An 18572-nucleotide genomic window follows, 5' to 3' on the forward strand; every position below is an offset into this window, starting at 1 on the left:
AGTAGACAGACGGGTAGGTACTGTAGGACAAGCCACCAGTAGACAGATGGGTAGGTACTCTAGCCACCAGTAGACAGATGGGTAGGTACTGTAGGACAAGCCACCAGTAGACAGATGGGTAGGTACTGTAGCCACCAGTAGACAGATGGGTAGGTACTGTAGCCACCAGTAGACAGATGAGTAAGTACTTTAGGACAAGCCACCAGTAGACAGATGGGTAGGTACTGTAGGACAAGCCACCAGTAGACAGACGGGTAGGTACTGTAGGACAAGCCACCAGTAGACAGACGGATAGGTACTGTAGGACAAGCCACCAGTAGACAGATGGGTAGGTACTGTAGGACAAGCCACCAGTAGACGATGGGTAGGTACTGTAGCCACCAGTAGACAGATGGGTAGGTACTGTAGGACAAGCCACCAGTAGACAGACGGGTAGGTACTGTAGGACAAGCCACCAGTAGACAGACGGGTAGGTACTGTAGAACAAGCCACCAGTAGACAGACGAGTAGGTACTGTGGGACAAGCCACCAGTAGACAGACGGGTAGGTACTGTAGAACAAGCCACCAGTAGACAGATGGGTAGGTACTGTAGCCACCAGTAGACAGACGGGTAGGTACTGTAGGACAAGCCACCAGTAGACAGACGGGTAGATACTGTAGAACAAGCCACCAGTAGACAGACGGGTAGGTACTGTAGGACAAGCCACCAGTAGACAGACGGGTAGGTACTGTAGGACAAGCCACCAGTAGACAGACGGGTAGGTACTGTAGGACAAGCCACCAGTAGACAGATGGGTAGGTAATCTAGCCACCAGTAGACAGATGGGTAGGTACTGTAGGACAAGCCACCAGTAGACAGATGGGTAGGTACTGTAGCCACCAGTAGACAGATGGGTAGGTACTGTAGCCACCAGTAGACAGATGAGTAAGTACTTTAGGACAAGCCACCAGTAGACAGATGGGTAGGTACTGTAGGACAAGCCATCAGTAGACAGACGGGTAGGTACTGTAGGACAAGCCACCAGTAGACAGACGGATAGGTACTGTAGGACAAGCCACTAGTAGACAGACGGGTAGGTACTGTAGGACAAGCCACCAGTAGACAGACGGGTAGGTCTGTAGCCGCCAGTAGACAGATGGGTAGGTACTGTAGGACAAGCCACCAGCAGACAGACGGGTAGGTACTGTAGCCACCAGTAGACAGACGGGTAGGTACTGTAGGATAAGCCACCAGTAGACAGACGGGTAGGTACTGTAGGACAAGCCACCAGTAGACAGACGGGTAGGTACTGTAGGACAAGCCACCAGTAGACAGATGGGTAGGTACTGTAGCCACCAGTAGACATATGGGTAGGTACTGTAGGACAAGCCACCAGTAGACAGATGGGTAGGTACTGTAGGACAAGCCACCAGTAGACAGATGGGTAGGTACTGTAGGACAAGCCACCAGTAGACAGATGGGTAGGTACTGTAGGACAAGCCACCAGTAGACAGATGGGTAGGTACTGTAGCCACCAGTAGACAGATGGGTAGGTGCTGTAGCCACCAGTAGACAGATGGGTAGGTACTTCAGGACAAGCCACCAGTAGACAGATGGGTAGGTACTGTAGGACAAGCCACCAGTAGACAGATGGGTAGGTACTTTAGGACAAGCCACCAGTAGACAGATGGGTAGGTACTTTAGGACAAGCCACCAGTAGACAGACGGGTAGGTACTGTAGGACAAGCCACCAGCTGACAGACGGGTAGGTACTGTAGGACAAGCCACCAGTAGAGAGACGGGTAGGCACTGTAGGACAAGCCACCAGTAGACAGATGGGTAGGTACTGTAGGACAAGCCACCAGTAGACAGATGGGTAGGTACTCTAGCCACCAGTAGACAGATGGGTAGGTACTGTAGGACAAGCCACCAGTAGACAGATGGGTAGGTACTGTAGCCACCAGTAGACAGATGGGTAGGTACTGTAGCCACCAGTAGACAGATGAGTAAGTACTTTAGGACAAGCCACCAGTAGACAGATGGGTAGGTACTGTAGGACAAGCCACCAGTAGACAGACGGGTAGGTACTGTAGGACAAGCCACCAGTAGACAGACGGATAGGTACTGTAGGACAAGCCACCAGTAGACATATGGGTAGGTACTGTAGGACAAGCCACCAGTAGACGATGGGTAGGTACTGTAGCCACCAGTAGACAGATGGGTAGGTACTGTAGGACAAGCCACCAGTAGACAGACGGGTAGGTACTTCAGGACAAGCCACCAGTAGACAGACGGGTAGGTACTGTAGAACAAGCCACCAGTAGACAGACGGGTAGGTACTGTGGGACAAGCCACCAGTAGACAGACGGGTAGGTACTGTAGAACAAGCCACCAGTAGACAGATGGGTAGGTACTGTAGCCACCAGTAGACAGACGGGTAGGTACTGTAGGACAAGCCACCAGTAGACAGACGGGTAGGTACTGTAGAACAAGCCACCAGTAGACAGACGGGTAGGTACTGTAGGACAAGCCACTAGTAGACAGACGGGTAGGTACTGTAGGACAAGCCACCAGTAGACAGACGGGTAGGTACTGTAGGACAAGCCACCAGTAGACAGACGGGTATGTACTGTAGGACAAGCCACCAGTAGACAGACGGGTAGGTACTGTAGGACAAGCCACCAGTAGACAGACGGGTAGGTACTGTAGGACAAGCCACCAGTAGACAGATGGGTAGGTACTCTAGCCACCAGTAGACAGATGGGTAGGTACTGTAGGACAAGCCACCAGTAGACAGATGGGTAGGTACTGTAGCCACCAGTAGACAGATGGGTAGGTACTGTAGCCACCAGTAGACAGATGAGTAAGTTCTTTAGGACAAGCCACCAGTAGACAGATGGGTAGGTACTGTAGGACAAGCCACCAGTAGACAGACGGGTAGGTACTGTAGGACAAGCCACCAGTAGACAGACGGATAGGTACTGTAGGACAAGCCACCAGTAGACGATGGGTAGGTACTGTAGCCACCAGTAGACAGATGGGTAGGTACTGTAGGACTAGCCACCAGTAGACAGACGGGTAGGTACTGTAGGACAAGCCACCAGTAGACAGACGGGTAGGTACTGTAGAACAAGCCACCAGTAGACAGACGGGTAGGTACTGTGGGACAAGCCACCAGTAGACAGACGGGTAGGTACTGTAGAACAAGCCACCAGTAGACAGATGGGTAGGTACTGTAGCCACCAGTAGACAGACGGGTAGGTACTGTAGGACAAGCCACCAGTAGACAGACGGGTAGGTACTGTAGAACAAGCCACCAGTAGACAGACGGGTAGGTACTGTAGGACAAGCCACCAGTAGACAGACGGGTAGGTACTGTAGGACAAGCCACCAGTAGACAGACGGGTATGTACTGTAGGACAAGCCACCAGTAGACAGACGGGTATGTACTGTAGGACAAGCCACCAGTAGACAGACGGGTAGGTACTGTAGGACAAGCCACCAGTAGACAGACGGGTAGGTACTGTGGGACAAGCCACCAGTAGACAGACGGGTAGGTACTGTAGAACAAGCCACCAGTAGACAGACGGGTAGGTACTGTAGAACAAGCCACCAGTAGATAGACGGGTAGGTACTGTAGGACACGCCACCAGTAGACAGGCGGGTAGGTACTGTAGGACAAGCCACCAGTAGACAGACGGGTAGGTACTGTAAGTCAAGCCACCAGTAGACAGACGGGTAGGTACTGTAGGACAAGACACCAGTAGACCATCAGGGCATTATGATCTGGAGCTAGGAGTTATCACTGACCACCTGAAGTGACTTGGAAAAACTCCAGGCCCTAGTTATACTATTCTCTTTTTCTCTCTCTCTTTGCCCCCTCCTAATTCTTTAACTTTAGCCAGATCCTAATTTGTATGTTGAATGGCATAGAATGCCCTTCTTGCCTTGTCTCTCAGATCGTTCACAGCTTTGTGGAAGTTACCTGTGGCGCTGATGTTTAGGCCAAGGTACAGTGCCTTGCGAAAGTATTCGGCCCCCTTGAACTTTGCGACCTTTTGCCACATTTCAGGCTTCAAACATAAAGATATAAAACTGTATTTTTTTGTGAAGAATCAACAACAAGTGGGACACAATCATGAAGTGGAACGACATTTATTGGATATTTCAAACTTTTTTAACAAATCAAAAACGGAAAAATTGGGCGTGCAAGATTATTCAGCCCCCTTAAGTTAATACTTTGTAGCGCCACCTTTTGCTGCGATTACAGCTGTAAGTCGCTTGGGGTATGTCTCTATCAGTTTTGCACATCGAGAGACTGAAATTTGTTCCCATTCCTCCTTGCAAAACAGCTCGAGCTCAGTGAGGTTGGATGGAGAGCATTTGTGAACAGCAGTTTTCAGTTCTTTCCACAGATTCCACTTTCTATCTCTCTCCCTCTTTCCAACAGGATACAGTTGTAGCTCTTGAGGCTCTAGCTAAGTACAGCATCCTGGAAAATGATGTTGAAGACTTGGATCTTAATGTTGAGATGTGTCACCAAAATGGCCGAAAGCAGGGAGTTCATCTTACGAAACATAATGCCCTGACCCTATCAGCCTTCCAGGTGAGATTGAGTTTAGAATTCCAGCAGTACTCTGATTTCCTTTCTCAAATGCTGTTTTACATCTCTGTTGTCTGGTCAGGTGAACCCAGGAAGCCCGATCACTATTAACACAATAGGGAAGGGAAACGGGACCTTATCCGTAAGTAAATTCAGTAAATGAATTTGAAAAGTAAGTGATGATGATTCTAACATTGTAAGGCTGTCTGAATCTGTGGAAGTGTCCACAGTGCGTGTTATATGTCATCAGGTGGTCCAGACCTACAGAACTCTGGAGAAGAAGGACTTGTTCTGTGATTTCTACAGTCTCAAAGTCTCGGTGGAGGGAGAGGTTAAGTACAGAAGTAAGTTTCAGTCAGAATGCATCTATAAACACGAAACACATTTGCTGGAGTGCTGCTTGAAAGTATAAACCACTATTCATTGTCAGTATAAATGTGTAACGGTGAATAATGTGCAATGTTACAGAGACCGCGGACGATGGTCCTGAGCTAGACGACTATTATAACTATGAGTCTGAAGGGGACGGGAACCCTAGTGATGAGCCTATGAGCAGGGTAGAATGGTTTGACCTGCGCACACGCAGGAAGAGACATGCCCCACAGGAGGATGAGGAGAGGGAGAAGTCCCTAGTCTACACTGTGTGTGTGGGGTGAGTACAGCGATGTGTGTCTGTGCGTATACAGTGGGGCAAAAAAATATTTAGTCAGCCACCAAGTGCGCAAGTTCTCCCACTTAAAAAGATGAGAGGCCTGTAATTGTCATCATAGGTACACTTAAACTATTACAGACAAAATGAGAAAAAAAATTCCAGAAAATCACATTGTAGGATTTTTAATGAATTTATTTGCAAATTATGGTGGAAAATAAGTATTTGGTCAATAATAAAAGTTTATCTCAATACTTTGTTATATACCCTTTGTTGGCAATGACAGAGGTCAAACGTTTTCTGTAAGTCTTCACAAGGTTTTCACACACTGTTGCTGGTATTTTGGCCCATTCCTCCATGCAGATCTCCTCTAGAGCAGTGATGTTTTGGGGCTGTTGCTGGGCAACACGGACTTTCAACTCCCTCCAAAGATTTTCTATGGTGTTGAGATCTGGAGACTGGCTAGGCCACTCCAGGACCTTGAAATGCTTCTTACGAAGCCACTCCTTCGTTGCCCGGGCGGTGTGTTTGGGATTATTGTCATGCTGAAAGACCCAGCCACGTTTCATCTTCAATGCCCTTGCTGATGGTAGGCTTTGTTAGTTTGGTCCCAGCTCTCTGCAAGTCATTCACTAGGTTCTGGTTCTGGGATTTTTGCTCACCGTTCTTGTGATCATTTTGACCTCACGGGGTGAGATCTTGCGTGGAGCCCCAGATCGAGGGAGATTATCAGTGGTCTTGTATGTCTTCCATTTCCTAATAATTGCTCCCACAATTGATTTCTTCAAACCAAGCTGCTTACCTATTGCAGATTCAGTCTTCCCAGCTTGGTGCAGGTCTACAATTTTGTTTCTGGTGTCCTTTGACAGCTCTTTGGTCTTGGCCATAGTGGAGTTTGGAGTGTGACTGTTTGAGGTTGTGGACAGGTGTCTTTTATACTGATAACAAGTTCAAACAGGTGCCATTAATACAGGTAACGAGTGGAGGACAGAGGAGCCTCTTAAAGAAGAAGTTACAGGTCTGTGAGAGCCAGAAATCTTGCTTGTTTGTAGGTGACCAAATACTTATTTTCCACCATAATTTGCAAATAAATTCATAAAAAATCCTACAATGTGATTTTCTGGATTTTTTTTTTCTTCTCATTTTGTCTGTCATAGTTGAAGTGTACCTATGATGAAAATTAAAGGCCTCTCTCATCTTTTTAAGTGGGAGAACTTGCACAATTGGTGGCTGACTAAATACTTTTTTGCCCCACTGTATATTGTGTGTGTGTGTGTGTGTGTGTGTGTGTGTGTGCATGCATGGGGTGGGATGAGTGGAGACATGGTTCTATCTCTCCTCTCCTCTCCTACAGACTGACCAGTGGTAATTCTACAGGCATGGTCATCGTGGACATCTCCCTTCTCAGTGGACTCAAACCTAACATGCAGGATCTGGAGGAGGTACAGTAGGCCTACATTTGACATTGATTTACATTCTTTTTTTTTTGTTATTTAGCAGGCACTTTTATCCACAGTCAGTGCTTTCATCTATGGGCTCGATTCAATCCGTAGTGCTGAAGATCCGCACTACAGCACAATTTAAATTTAAAGTCCATGTTTCCGTGTTCACTGAGACTGCATTCATGGTAAATGCTGCATTTGACTGCTCAATTGGAAATTGCCTTTACATTTCAGTGGCGCTGTAGTGCGGATCTTCAACATTATGGATTGATTCCAAAAGGAAAAAACAACCATATACCACAGTTATCGCGACCCTCCTTTGAAATGGCAGAATTGGTTCCGGGAAGAAAACACATTTTAGCCATTCACACTAGCTGTTTCCATTAACTTAACTAACAATAAAATATATCAGACAATTGCCTGCTAGGGTGCATTTATTGTGAAGCTAAAACAGCGTGACTTAATGACGCCACAGCTAAACTAATTAAATGTAGTGGTTGAAGTGTTTCTATTACCCATTTAGGCAAATTGCACAATAATAAATATGGCAATAGCCTGTCTGCCCTCCCACCTATCTGTCATGTCTCAGGTAGCCTGTCTGCCCTCCCACCTATCTGTCATGTCTCAGGTAGCCTGTCTGCCCTCCCACCTATCTGTCATGTCTCAGGTAGCCCGTCTGCCCTCCCACCTCCTCTGTTTCATGTCTCAGGTAGCCTGTCTGTCCTCCCACCTCTCTGTTTCATGTCTCAGGTAGCCCGTCTGCCCTCCCACCTCCTCTGTTTCATGTCTCAGGTAGCCTGTCTGCCCTCCCACCTCTCTGTTGCATGTCTCAGGTAGCCCTCCCACCTCTCTGTTTCATGTCTCAGGTAGCCTGTCTGCCCTCCCACCTCTCTGTTTCATGTCTCAGGTAGCCTGCGAAAGCCAGTATGGATATAATGCAATAATGAAGAAATATTTGCCATATTCTAATAATTCTCCTGTTCCAACGTATCGCCACGGTCCGTGACATGGTGAACCTTGCACTCCTGTAGATCTGACATAATTGGATGGTGAAACTTGCCAGCCAATCGGAAAAGCAATTCAGGCATTCTTGAAAGTCAGGACCCTCCTTGTCCTGCAAAGAAAGAATATTTGTATACAAATAGCTTTACATTTACACGGTGAAATCACATGTCCCGTGCACCATCAAAATGATTTGGCAAATGTCATTTCTTCTAAAAACACAGTTTCCATCATCATTTGTCGCAATAAAGAAAGTTTGACAAAAGAAATCCACCCCTGTCGAACAGATAAATATGTTTTCCATCTTTAGAACATTTCTCATATCTGCTGTTTCCATTAAACATATCGGGCGCGACAACCTAGGCCAATGGAAACCTGTCTAGTGACATGTTGTCAGTCAGACTATGGAATTTGACATCTTTTTTATTTTCCTCTCCTCTAGAATGTGAAGGGTACTGAGAAGTACATTGACCATTATGACGTCGCCCCAAATAAAGTGTTCCTCTACTTCGCTAAGGTAAGACCTCTTGTATCCAAAGCCATGACGTCAATGAGTATCAGCTATGACTACTGTACCACTCATATAAATTGAATCACAAAAGTTATATCTTGAGACCTCGTGTTCTCGCCAATGCTGTCCTCTCTTGCCTCTGACGTTGTATTGTCGCTATGTATTCCAGATCACAGAGGAACCCCAGTGTGTAGCGTTCCGGGCCAAACAGATCAGTCCCATGGGCCTGGTGCAGCCCGCTGCTGCTGTGGTCTATGACTACTACAACCCAGGTATACCACCATCTTTAGTTTAGGGTATGTTATGTCTATTGTTGTAAGGTATCTGGAAGGTCCATGGGGCGGGTGCAGCCTGGTGAGGGTTTAGGCCCTGGTCAAATGTAGTGTACAATAAAGAGAATAGGATGCCGTATGGGACACAGCCATCGTCTGAGTGACTAATGCTGAACTATGTCCCGACAGAGAGGAGATGCACTGTGTTCTACAGCGCACCGCAGAAGAGCAACATGATCTCCAAGATCTGTCAGGACAATGTGTGCTCCTGTGCAGAGGGTATGTGCACTCCATACAGCTTGTATTGTCTGGACAGAATATATATTTAGTTCACAATATCAGTTATGTTGTGTATGTATTTTTATTTGCTTTGTCTCAGGTGACTGCCCAAAGAAGAGAGTCACTTACAGTAAACAAATGGAGAAAGAGACTCGCAGAACCTTTGCTTGTTTCTTTCCTGTTGCGAATTATGGTGAGTTTATACCTCTAACCCAAATAGTCAAAATAAATCTAATGTGCTGTAGCCGGTACTAACACCATCCTGTTGTCCTTCTGACAGTTTACATCGTCAAGATTGTCAACTCATCCGACGACGGAGTTTTTAAACATTATACCACAATACTGACCAAAATCCTACAGACAGGTGAGTGCTCTGCTCTACAGGTCCTTACAATGTGCGTCCCAAATGGCACCCTATTTCCTATGGTGCACTACTTTGGAAGGGCCCTGGTCAAAAGTAGTACACTTTATAGAGAAAAGAGTGCCATTTGGCACGCACACATTCTCTTGGAAGTATAATTTCCTTTACATTATTCTTGTGCTGGTTCTCTGCTATGCCAGGTAAAGACGTGATGCAGACTGGAGCAGTGAGAGACATGATCAAGCGTAAAGCCTGTGATGAGTTTGACATGAAGACTGACAGTAACTACCTGATCATGGGGAGAGATGGAACCATCTCTCACACCACTGACCACAGTGGGAAGTAAGTGATGGGATGTGTTCCAAATGGCACCCTATTCCCTATATAGTGCACTACTTTTAACCAGGGTTCATAGGGCTCTGGTCAAAGTAGTGCACCATGTTATAAAAATAATAAATTAGTTGAGGTGTTATTATATTTGTGATCTTTCACATGTACACGTGTGTGTAAGAAATTTGTTTGGAAATTAGTTTCTTGCATATCTCAACTCCCCCTGAGACACCCTCGAAGAGTGGGGTCACAGCCAGGGTCAAAAGGAGTGAACTATTTATGGAATAGGGTGCACAGGAAGTTGGTGGCACCTTAATTGGGAGGACGGTCTCGTGGTAATGGCTGGAGCGGAATTAATGGAATGGTATCAAACATATGGTTTCTTTCCAGCCATTATTATGAGCCGTCCTCCCCTCAGCAGCTTCCACTGATAGGGTGCCATTTGGGACACAGACTTCCTTTTCAACTAACTATGTGTGTCAATATATAGTAAGACGGTGTTGATATAATACATGGAATCACCAGGTAAGAAAGACAGCAGAGAGGATATCTTTGAATTGAGATTCTGTAAAAAATAAACTATTTGGGCCATAGATTGTGATTTCTCTTTTGGGAAATGTAAAGTATATGTACAGTGTAGAATAGGAGACTGACTATTCCAGTGCAGTTTGAGTGAGAGACTCCAATGTTGTCCACCTCACGCCCCTATAACCAAATGTTGTCCACCCCAGGCCCCTATAATTAAATGTTGTCCACCCCAGTCCCCTATAACCAAATGTTGCCCACCTCAGGCCCCTATAACTAAATGTTGTCATACCCAGGCCCCTATAACTAAATGTTGTCCACCTCAGGCCCCTATAACTAAATGTTGTCCACCTCAGGCCCCTATAACTAAATGTTGTCCACCTCAGGTCCCTATAACTGTTATCCTACCCAGGCCTGTATAACTAAATGCTGTCTTCCATAGGCCTGTCTATGTCCTGGATAATAAGATGTGGTTGGAAGAGATTCCAGAGGAGAGGAAGTGTAAAGCTACTAAGAACCGTAAAGCCTGCAACATGCTCAAGGACTTCATGGTATATTACGAGCTCAACCAGTGTTCAATCTAAACCACGGCTTCCCTTCAGTGAACGTCCAGATATAAATAAATTATATAGAACAGACATGTTTTTCTGCCATTGAGAATAGGGAAATATGTTGGCTCTATGCAATACATTTCTATCTGAAACGTTTCAGAAAGTTGTGCCTCCTGAATGTCACCTGACCTAGGATAACAGTCCTGGGAATCAACAGAGAGAGACTGTGATTCAGAGAAGGATATATGTTTTTGTATAGAGGAAAGCAGAAAGCACACTCAGTATCTCCATAAACCATGTGCTTTTATTACCCGTGCATATTCACAGAGAAAGAAGATTGAGAGACATATTGTTGAAACAAAGTTAGACTGTGATGTGCCTAATACTCCTTAATAAAATAGCCTGTGATTGGCTACAATCTGTCTGGCTGCATGACGTCAGAGGGACTCTGTTGTGTTGTTACAGTGATGAAAACCAGGGGGTGTTCCACTGTAGCTCGTCAAATGCTAATGTTTCCCTCAGGACAATAGTTATAAGTTGGTAATGAACTTTTATAACCCGGTAATGAAATGCTATAACCTGGTAATGAACTGTGATAAGGCAATGAAACATAGCTCTAGTCCTTTAACACACACTGAAGTTGTGAAACATTCACACTGTGGTTTCAGCTTCTGAAGACCAACTATATAAACGGTAATTCTGTTGACTGTGTTTATTTAAGATTGAAAACCATAAGTTAGTCAAATCTAATGTAGTTTTGCATGTTCAATAACACTAAGTAATATAATCATGGGTACTGGTTTTCAATATGTACTCCAACTTTTGTCACATCAAATCTTACAAATTCTAAATCTGCACTGTTTGTTCGACTCTGAAAAGTCCCCTCAAGTGGTTAGGTTTTTTTTCTGTATATTGAGACAAATGACAAAGGTGTGAATTTCAAAAAAATACAAATAAAACAAATTAGAAAAATAATTTGTAAATGCTGAGCTAGTGTATAAAATAAATTAGCAATTCCATTTTTCATTTTTGTACTTATTATAATTGTGCTGCTCACATATGCCATAATCATGACATCTCTTCTCCGGCTGAACTCCTGTTTTAAAAAGCACTTTAGGACAGCTGCCATACTTAGTTAGAAACGCTGGAATGCTAGACTGCTGTTCTCGGAATAACCAAAAGATATGTTTTAAAATCAATGCACAGATAAAGCTGCATAGTTATGCATACCCAGTACATACAGCAAATCAATGCACAGATGATGACTTTTTATATGTGAGATGGCTTTAGATTAAGTCAGTTTGTTCTTAGATAACTGAGAAATAAATTGTTCGAAAAGCTTTTGCGTTGGTTGGTTTCACTGTAAGCACATCGTTCATTGCACTTATGGAGAAGAAACAACTGATGAGTTCATAAACTCCACTGTTATGTCATCCTGTCTGAGCTGACAAGGTAAAGATACAACTTCATGCATTGGGACCAGCTCCTTCACAACATGGCTCTATTATACGTCAATCTATCACTGATCTGAACGTCGTGTAGGTCTCATATCAGTTACAGTATATACACACTTCATACCTCAGTTTTACATCAATGACCGAACAAAGAGGTAAATAGACTCTACACACATAGGATGCATCCCAAATGGCACCCTATTCCCTACATAGTGCACTGGTCAAAAGTAGTGCACTACATAAGGAATAGGGTGCCATTTGGGACAAAGTAAACTCCATAACACACCACATGGAGGAGTAAACGGGGGTTATATGGTTACTTCATGATGTTGGGGGGGTTCAGAGAACACTAACTGGATGATGTGGAAATCAAAGGGACAGCTATGGGAAAGATCATTGCACCTGTATATTATGTATAGTACATTGGTTTGTGTCGTTGCTCAGTGATAGCACATGTGCTCTGACCTGGGGGCAAAAATACATACATTAGATCAAATGCTTTCCAATACTTCAAGTGCTGCACTTGATTTCGTTTGCCTGAAACAGTCCCAAAAGTGCAAACTCAAATAAATAGATAAATCAAGCACATCTCAAATACTTTCAAGTATTTGACCTATTTTTGGGACCCAAGTCAGGCTGTGGTTGGTTTGTCTGTCTGGCCTGGATCTGGGGCACATCCCAAATGGCAACTTATTCCCTACATAGTGCACTACTTTTGACCAGAGCCCTGTGGGTTTATTGTAATAAGTAGTGCACTATGAAGGGAATAGGGGGCCATTTGGGACGTACCCTGGTAGTGGTAGGCCTGCAACAGACCGTCCCTAAAGCAATGGCTACTGCAAGTAGCGGTAAACCTTGAAGCAGTGGTTGCCAGAATCAGCCACAGCCACGTGTCCATCAGAGGTGAGAGACAGGCCCTGTGGACCATAGAGAGGGTCTGCTGTGGTGTTGATGTAGGATAGGAACGACCCGGAACTATCAAACACCTGCAAGATAATACAAGGTCAGGGTCAGGGTCAGCTGTACTCATAAGTTACATTACTTTTGATCTAACGCAAAAGGGCAAACAAAAAATAATGACAGGCTGCTTGTTGATCTTGTCATCAAGATCATCAATAACTGACCTGTATTCTGCTGTTCCCCCAGTCGGCAACAATGATGTTCCCGTTGGCGTCCACAGCAACGCCCGTCGGGGCGTTGAACTGTCCGTTCCCCTCGCCATGGGAACCAAACTTAAACAGGAACTCCCCGTCTGCACTGTACACCTATTAGGGAAGGAATTCAAACTGTTCAGAAGTAGTGTGTCCGAACCTCAACCCTAGCTCATGTCCACAGGCAGGTTCAACCCTAACTCCAACCTCAACCCTAGCTCATGTCCACAGGCAGGTTCAACCCTAACTCCAACCTCAACCCTAGCTCATGTCCACAGGCAGGTTCAACCCTAACTCCAACCTCAACCCTAGCTCATGTCCACAGGCAGGATCAACCCTAACTCTAACCTCAACCCTAGCTCATGTCCACAGGCAGGTTCAACCCTAACTCTAACCTCAACCCGAGCTCATGTCCACAGGCAGATTCAACTCTAACCTCAACCCTAGCTCATGTCCTGTCGTGGAAATTTCCTCTTTTTACCAAATCCTGAGAGCAAACCACACACAAGTCAGAGTTAGTTATCAAAGTCCATCTTTAATTATATCAGCTCTATCACAATCCTGTGACTCTCAGGCAATTCAGTGTCTAACCATGAATTCTCTGAGAGCCCCTTCTACATTTCAAATGAGGTCCTTTATAGCAAAGACACACAGGATAAGACAGCATCGGCATAATTCATCGTTCAGCTTTGTCTCCTTTCTCAAACTCAGAACCATAAACCAATCCTCCATATCAACAGGCATATATCAAATTGTCATTTAGATACAACCAACTCTAAATACAACCAATCCTGGACAAACTCACGGAGAGGATAGAATGATTCCAGACACTGCCATCCTCCTTTCCCCGATGGGAAAAGTAGGGAGTGAACCGGCACACAAACACAGTGGAGCAAAAGATATGTTTACACATGATGACCCCTTGACCTCTCCCCTCTCTGCGGACCATGCAACTTAGTCTTGACATAGAACAGATAACTGCAACCCTGCCACAGTATTATACAAAAATAACATTCTTGATGAGAAGTAATTTACAAACATATGATGAAAATAAAACATCTTACATATGTTACCAACAAATTCTGATTATTCCACGACAGTCCACAGCCAGGTTCAACTCTAACCTCAACCCTAGCTCATGTCCAAATCCATGTTCAATCCTAACTCTAACCTCGTCCACATCCCTAGCTTCATGTCCAAATCCCTAGCGTCATGTCCACATCCACTAACCCTAGCCTCAAGCACAACCTTAAACCACAACCCTAACCCTAACCTAAACAGTTCAGAGGTAGTCTACTACGCACATCCAACATTGACTATAACAGAGTTTGTGGATTTCTACTCCTTTCATTTGAAATGATTCAAACTGACATCAGATAGCCAACAGTGGAAGTGGGACATTTTCCTGTGGCACAGTGACGTACAGTAACTACAGGATGGCAGTGAGGGAGTGACACAAAGCTGCCACAACAGAACACTCAAGGCCTGAAGTCAAAGCAGTTTAAACCAACCTGATACGACTACAGTAACACACACACACAGAAAGAGAGAATAGTGAGATGTACCTTCACCGAATGATTGTGGAAGTCTGTTACCACAATCTCATTTTTGTTGTTGATCGCCACAAAGTGGGGACCTAGGGTAAGGTAGGGGAGGGAGGAAGGGAGGGAGAGAGGAAGCGATAGGGAGAGGGAAGAGAGGAGGCGGAGAGAAGATGAGTCATCAACATAACAGTGCAGTAGAGGAAGTTCCAGACTATTTTAGGACATTGTACACAACAGGACTGTGGAAACACTAGCCACAAAGGGAAACACCAAGCAATGTACAACGTAAGACATGGCAATGGGCAGTTGTATCATGAAGAGACTGCTATAGAATACATCAATACTTACTGAACGCAGGGCCAGATTTACTCAGCTTTGGTTCCAGTGAAATGTTTGTACCACTTTTTTCTAAAAAATAAACAATAAAAAGGTCAAAGTCAGAGATGAGATTGAAATGAGTGACAGGTTTCTCCATGTAGCTAGTGGAGCCATATCATTGGAAGAGTATAGAAATGGAAGAGAATCACATTGACCAAAGAGTGAAAACAAGGAGAATACAAGATTTTCCCCCAAGTACCTGCAAAATGTCTGAGGTGCAAATCAAAGAGACAGCTATGGGAAAGCTCAGTGCATATAATGTATAGTACATTGGTTTGTGTCGTTGCTCAGTGCATATAATGTATAGTACATTGGTTTGTGTCGTTGCTCAGTGCATATAATGTATAGTACATTGGTTTGTGTCGTTGCTCAGTGCATATAATGTATAGTACATTGGTTTGTGTCATTGCTCAGTGCATATAATGTATAGTACATTGGTTTGTGTCGTTGCTCAGTGCTAGCTGTGCCCAGACCTGGTGCAAATACAGTATACTGTACATGTCAAATACTTGCACAGGAATTGTTCCAAAACTGCAAACCCACAGACAGATCAAGGATCAAGGAGTGTCTCCCCTACCTGTGAACTGTCTGTCTGACGTCCCCCTGGCTCCAAACTTGGTGACCAGCTTCCCATTGGCCTGGAAGATGAACACGCAGCAGGCCTTGTTGTCCACGGTGATGATGTGTCCGTTCCTGTCCACCGCCACGCCCTTAGGGCCCATCAGACGACCCGCACCGATCTTACTCTGTCAGGGAGCGAGGGAGAAAACGGAAGGTCAGAGGGATGGACAGGGAGAGATGTGAGGAGTCTGATCTGAGGAGCAGCTATGGGAAAGCTCAGTGCATCGTTATGTATAGAACATACAAGGAGAGGGGATATAGTAGAGACTGTTTAATGTTGAGGTTTCAGCTCAAGGTCTTTCTTAAGACCAGTCTCCTAGAGTGACCTGATGACCTCTCACCTTGAACTTTCCGTCGGAGGAGAAGATGCTGACCCAGCGGTTGTCGTAGTCGGCCACGATGATGTCACCGTTCATATCCACTGTGACCCCAGTGGGGCGCTGCAGTTGCCCCGGCGACCGACCCCTGACCCCAAACCTCAGCTTGAATGCCCCATCGTTTGAGAACACCTGGATAAGAATAGCGCAACAACAACACTCAGAAACAGATTTGGATTTGAGATAATCTTTTTCTAAAAGGGACATTAAGGAACAATGTGGCATTTGAGATTTGCCCTGAAATATGTGTTTGACCTGTGATACTATGATTGAAAGTTTAGACTTAACTTAATACATTTTCTGCTTTGCATCCATTCATGTTTACACTCATTCCACTCTGCACACTGTCACTTATACACATGGTTACCTTTCTATCACTGGTTGTATTGCTGTAGTCTCACCTGTATACACTGGTTGTATGGCTGTAGTCTCACCTGTATGCACTGGTTGTATGGCTGTAGTCTCACCTGTATACACTAGTTGTATGGCTGTAGTCTCACCTGTATGCACTGGTTGTATGGCTGTAGTCTCACCTGTATACACTGGTTGTATGGCTGTAGTCTCACCTGTATACACTGGTTGTATGGCTGTAGTCTCACCTGTATGCACTGGTTGTATGGCTGTAGTCTCACCTGTATGCACTGGTTGTATGGCTGTAGTCTCACCTGTATACACTAGTTGTATGGCTGTAGTCTCACCTGTATACACTGGTTGTATGGCTGTAGTCTCACCTGTATACACTGGTTGTATGGCTGTAGTCTCACCTGTATGCACTGGTTGTATGGCTGTAGTCTCACCTGTATGCACTGGTTGTATGGCTGTAGTCTCACCTGTATACACTGGTTGTATGGCTGTAGTCTCACCTGTATACACTGGTTGTAGTCTCACCTGTATACACTGGTTGTAGTCTCACCTGTATACACTGGTTGTAGTCTCACCTGTATACACTGGTTGTAGTCTCACCTGTATACACTGGTTGTAGTCTCACCTGTATACACTGGTTGTATGGCTGTAGTCTCACCTGTATACACTGGTTGTATGGCTGTAGTCTCACCTGTATGCACTGGTTGTATGGCTGTAGTCTCACCTGTATGCACTGGTTGTATGGCTGTAGTCTCACCTGTATACACTAGTTGTATGGCTGTAGTCTCACCTGTATACACTGGTTGTAGTCTCACCTGTATACACTGGTTGTTGCTGTCAGCCACTACGATACGTCCGTTGTTGGAGGTGGAGATTCCCTGGAGGTTTGTAAACTCTGCTTTATCTCTCCCTCTGGTTCCTGTCAAATACACACATCCAGTAAGACTGAGTCAAATCATCACACATCCAGTAAGAAGACTGAGTCAAATCATCACACATCCAGTAAGAAGACTGAGTCAAATCATCACACATCCAGTAAGAAGACTGAGTCAAATCATCACACATCCAGTAAGAAGACTGAGTCAAATCATCACACATCCAGTAAGACTGAGTCAAATCATCCCTCATCCAGTAAGAAGACTGAGTCAAACCATCACACATAAAATAAGAACACAGTCTGTGTCCATGGGCCCAAGGGCTAAATAGCAGAGTCACGAGTTATCACAGAGACCTCAAAAGATCTTCATCAGTAAGATTGCTGGGAGCAGTGAAACAAAGTGTGAGTATTTCCCACAGCATTGTCTGTACCCTGCAGCCTGCACTTTGAGATAACTAAGAGAGCTATTATCCAACTTGATCGTGATATGTGGTGGTCTTACTTTAGTCTTACTGTACCAACTTCAGTTGCATGCACTGCCTCTGGATACAAGAGTAAAATAACAAGTCAAATGTGAATGTATTCATCAGTAATAGTGCTTTAAAAAAAATGATAGGAGCATTGAACCAATGTGTTGTATTCCCTTCTTTCCCCATGGCCTGTTTTTTAACTCATTATCAAAGAGCGTAGCAAAGAAAGCTGTTTTTAAAATGTGTTTACTTGCAATATGACTTGTTATTGTCTTACCGACTTTAGTTAAATCCACTTCTTTTAAGTCAAAAGATAATCACCTAAATGACTAAAAAGTTAATATGAGCATCTGTACCACAGTTAGACTAATATTAAAACAGGGATTACACGTCCCTATGATCTGCACCTACCGACTCTGTAGATGAGTTCATCCTCGATGGGGTTCTCCTTCTTCTTGGTGGTGCTGTACATACTGGAGGGTCTCCTCACAGCCTTCTGTCTGATGTGGCCCCCTGTCCCACTAGGACTCTTCACCCTCCTCTTCACATCGTCTGGAGACTGCAGGACGTCCGAGGGCTTGACCGCACGCAGCCGGAACGGACTGCCCCTCACCGGCTGGTCGTACAGGAGGAGAGAGAAGGAGAACTCCCCCTCAGAGCGCATGGTATAGCCCACCTGCAGAATATTATGGAACAGAACCTTATCAGGCACCTCCAGGGGAATATAGTCCTAGACAGTCCTGCTGTATACAAAGTAAACACTGTACATTAAACAATTGACACAATACATACAGTTGAAGTCGGAAGTTTACATACACCTTAGCCAAATAC

At 44.8% G+C, this 18572-nt stretch overlaps 2 protein-coding genes across 4 annotated transcripts in view; one reads left to right on the forward strand and one right to left on the reverse strand.

Moving 5' to 3' along the window:
* The window catches only part of LOC110507666 (complement C4-B), a 28221-nt gene extending 17295 nt beyond the window's left edge, over window positions 1–10926 (forward strand). The window contains 12 exon segments of the mRNA XM_036965529.1: window positions 4432–4587; window positions 4667–4726; window positions 4835–4928; window positions 5053–5236; window positions 6588–6675; window positions 8120–8194; window positions 8358–8460; window positions 8650–8739; window positions 8840–8932; window positions 9020–9103; window positions 9301–9442; window positions 10398–10926. Coding sequence (XP_036821424.1) covers window positions 4432–4587; window positions 4667–4726; window positions 4835–4928; window positions 5053–5236; window positions 6588–6675; window positions 8120–8194; window positions 8358–8460; window positions 8650–8739; window positions 8840–8932; window positions 9020–9103; window positions 9301–9442; window positions 10398–10539 — 1311 coding nt within the window. The 3' untranslated portion in view covers window positions 10540–10926.
* LOC110507668 (tripartite motif-containing protein 3) overlaps window positions 10793–18572 on the reverse strand; it is a 42757-nt gene continuing 34977 nt past the window's right edge. For all 3 annotated transcript variants that reach the window (XM_021587798.2, XM_021587799.2, XM_036965530.1), the window contains 8 exons: window positions 18153–18417; window positions 17210–17313; window positions 15996–16163; window positions 15611–15779; window positions 15004–15063; window positions 14677–14747; window positions 13085–13225; window positions 10793–12946 (listed from right to left, as the gene is read on the reverse strand). In XM_021587798.2, the coding sequence (XP_021443473.1) occupies window positions 12794–12946; window positions 13085–13225; window positions 14677–14747; window positions 15004–15063; window positions 15611–15779; window positions 15996–16163; window positions 17210–17313; window positions 18153–18417 (1131 nt within the window). In that variant the 3' untranslated portion in view covers window positions 10793–12793. The remainder of the gene's footprint in view (window positions 12947–13084; window positions 13226–14676; window positions 14748–15003; window positions 15064–15610; window positions 15780–15995; window positions 16164–17209; window positions 17314–18152; window positions 18418–18572) is intronic.

The sequence above is a fragment of the Oncorhynchus mykiss genome, chromosome 27, assembly GCF_013265735.2.
Source record: "Oncorhynchus mykiss isolate Arlee chromosome 27, USDA_OmykA_1.1, whole genome shotgun sequence".
Classification (NCBI taxonomy): Eukaryota; Metazoa; Chordata; class Actinopteri; order Salmoniformes; family Salmonidae; genus Oncorhynchus; species Oncorhynchus mykiss.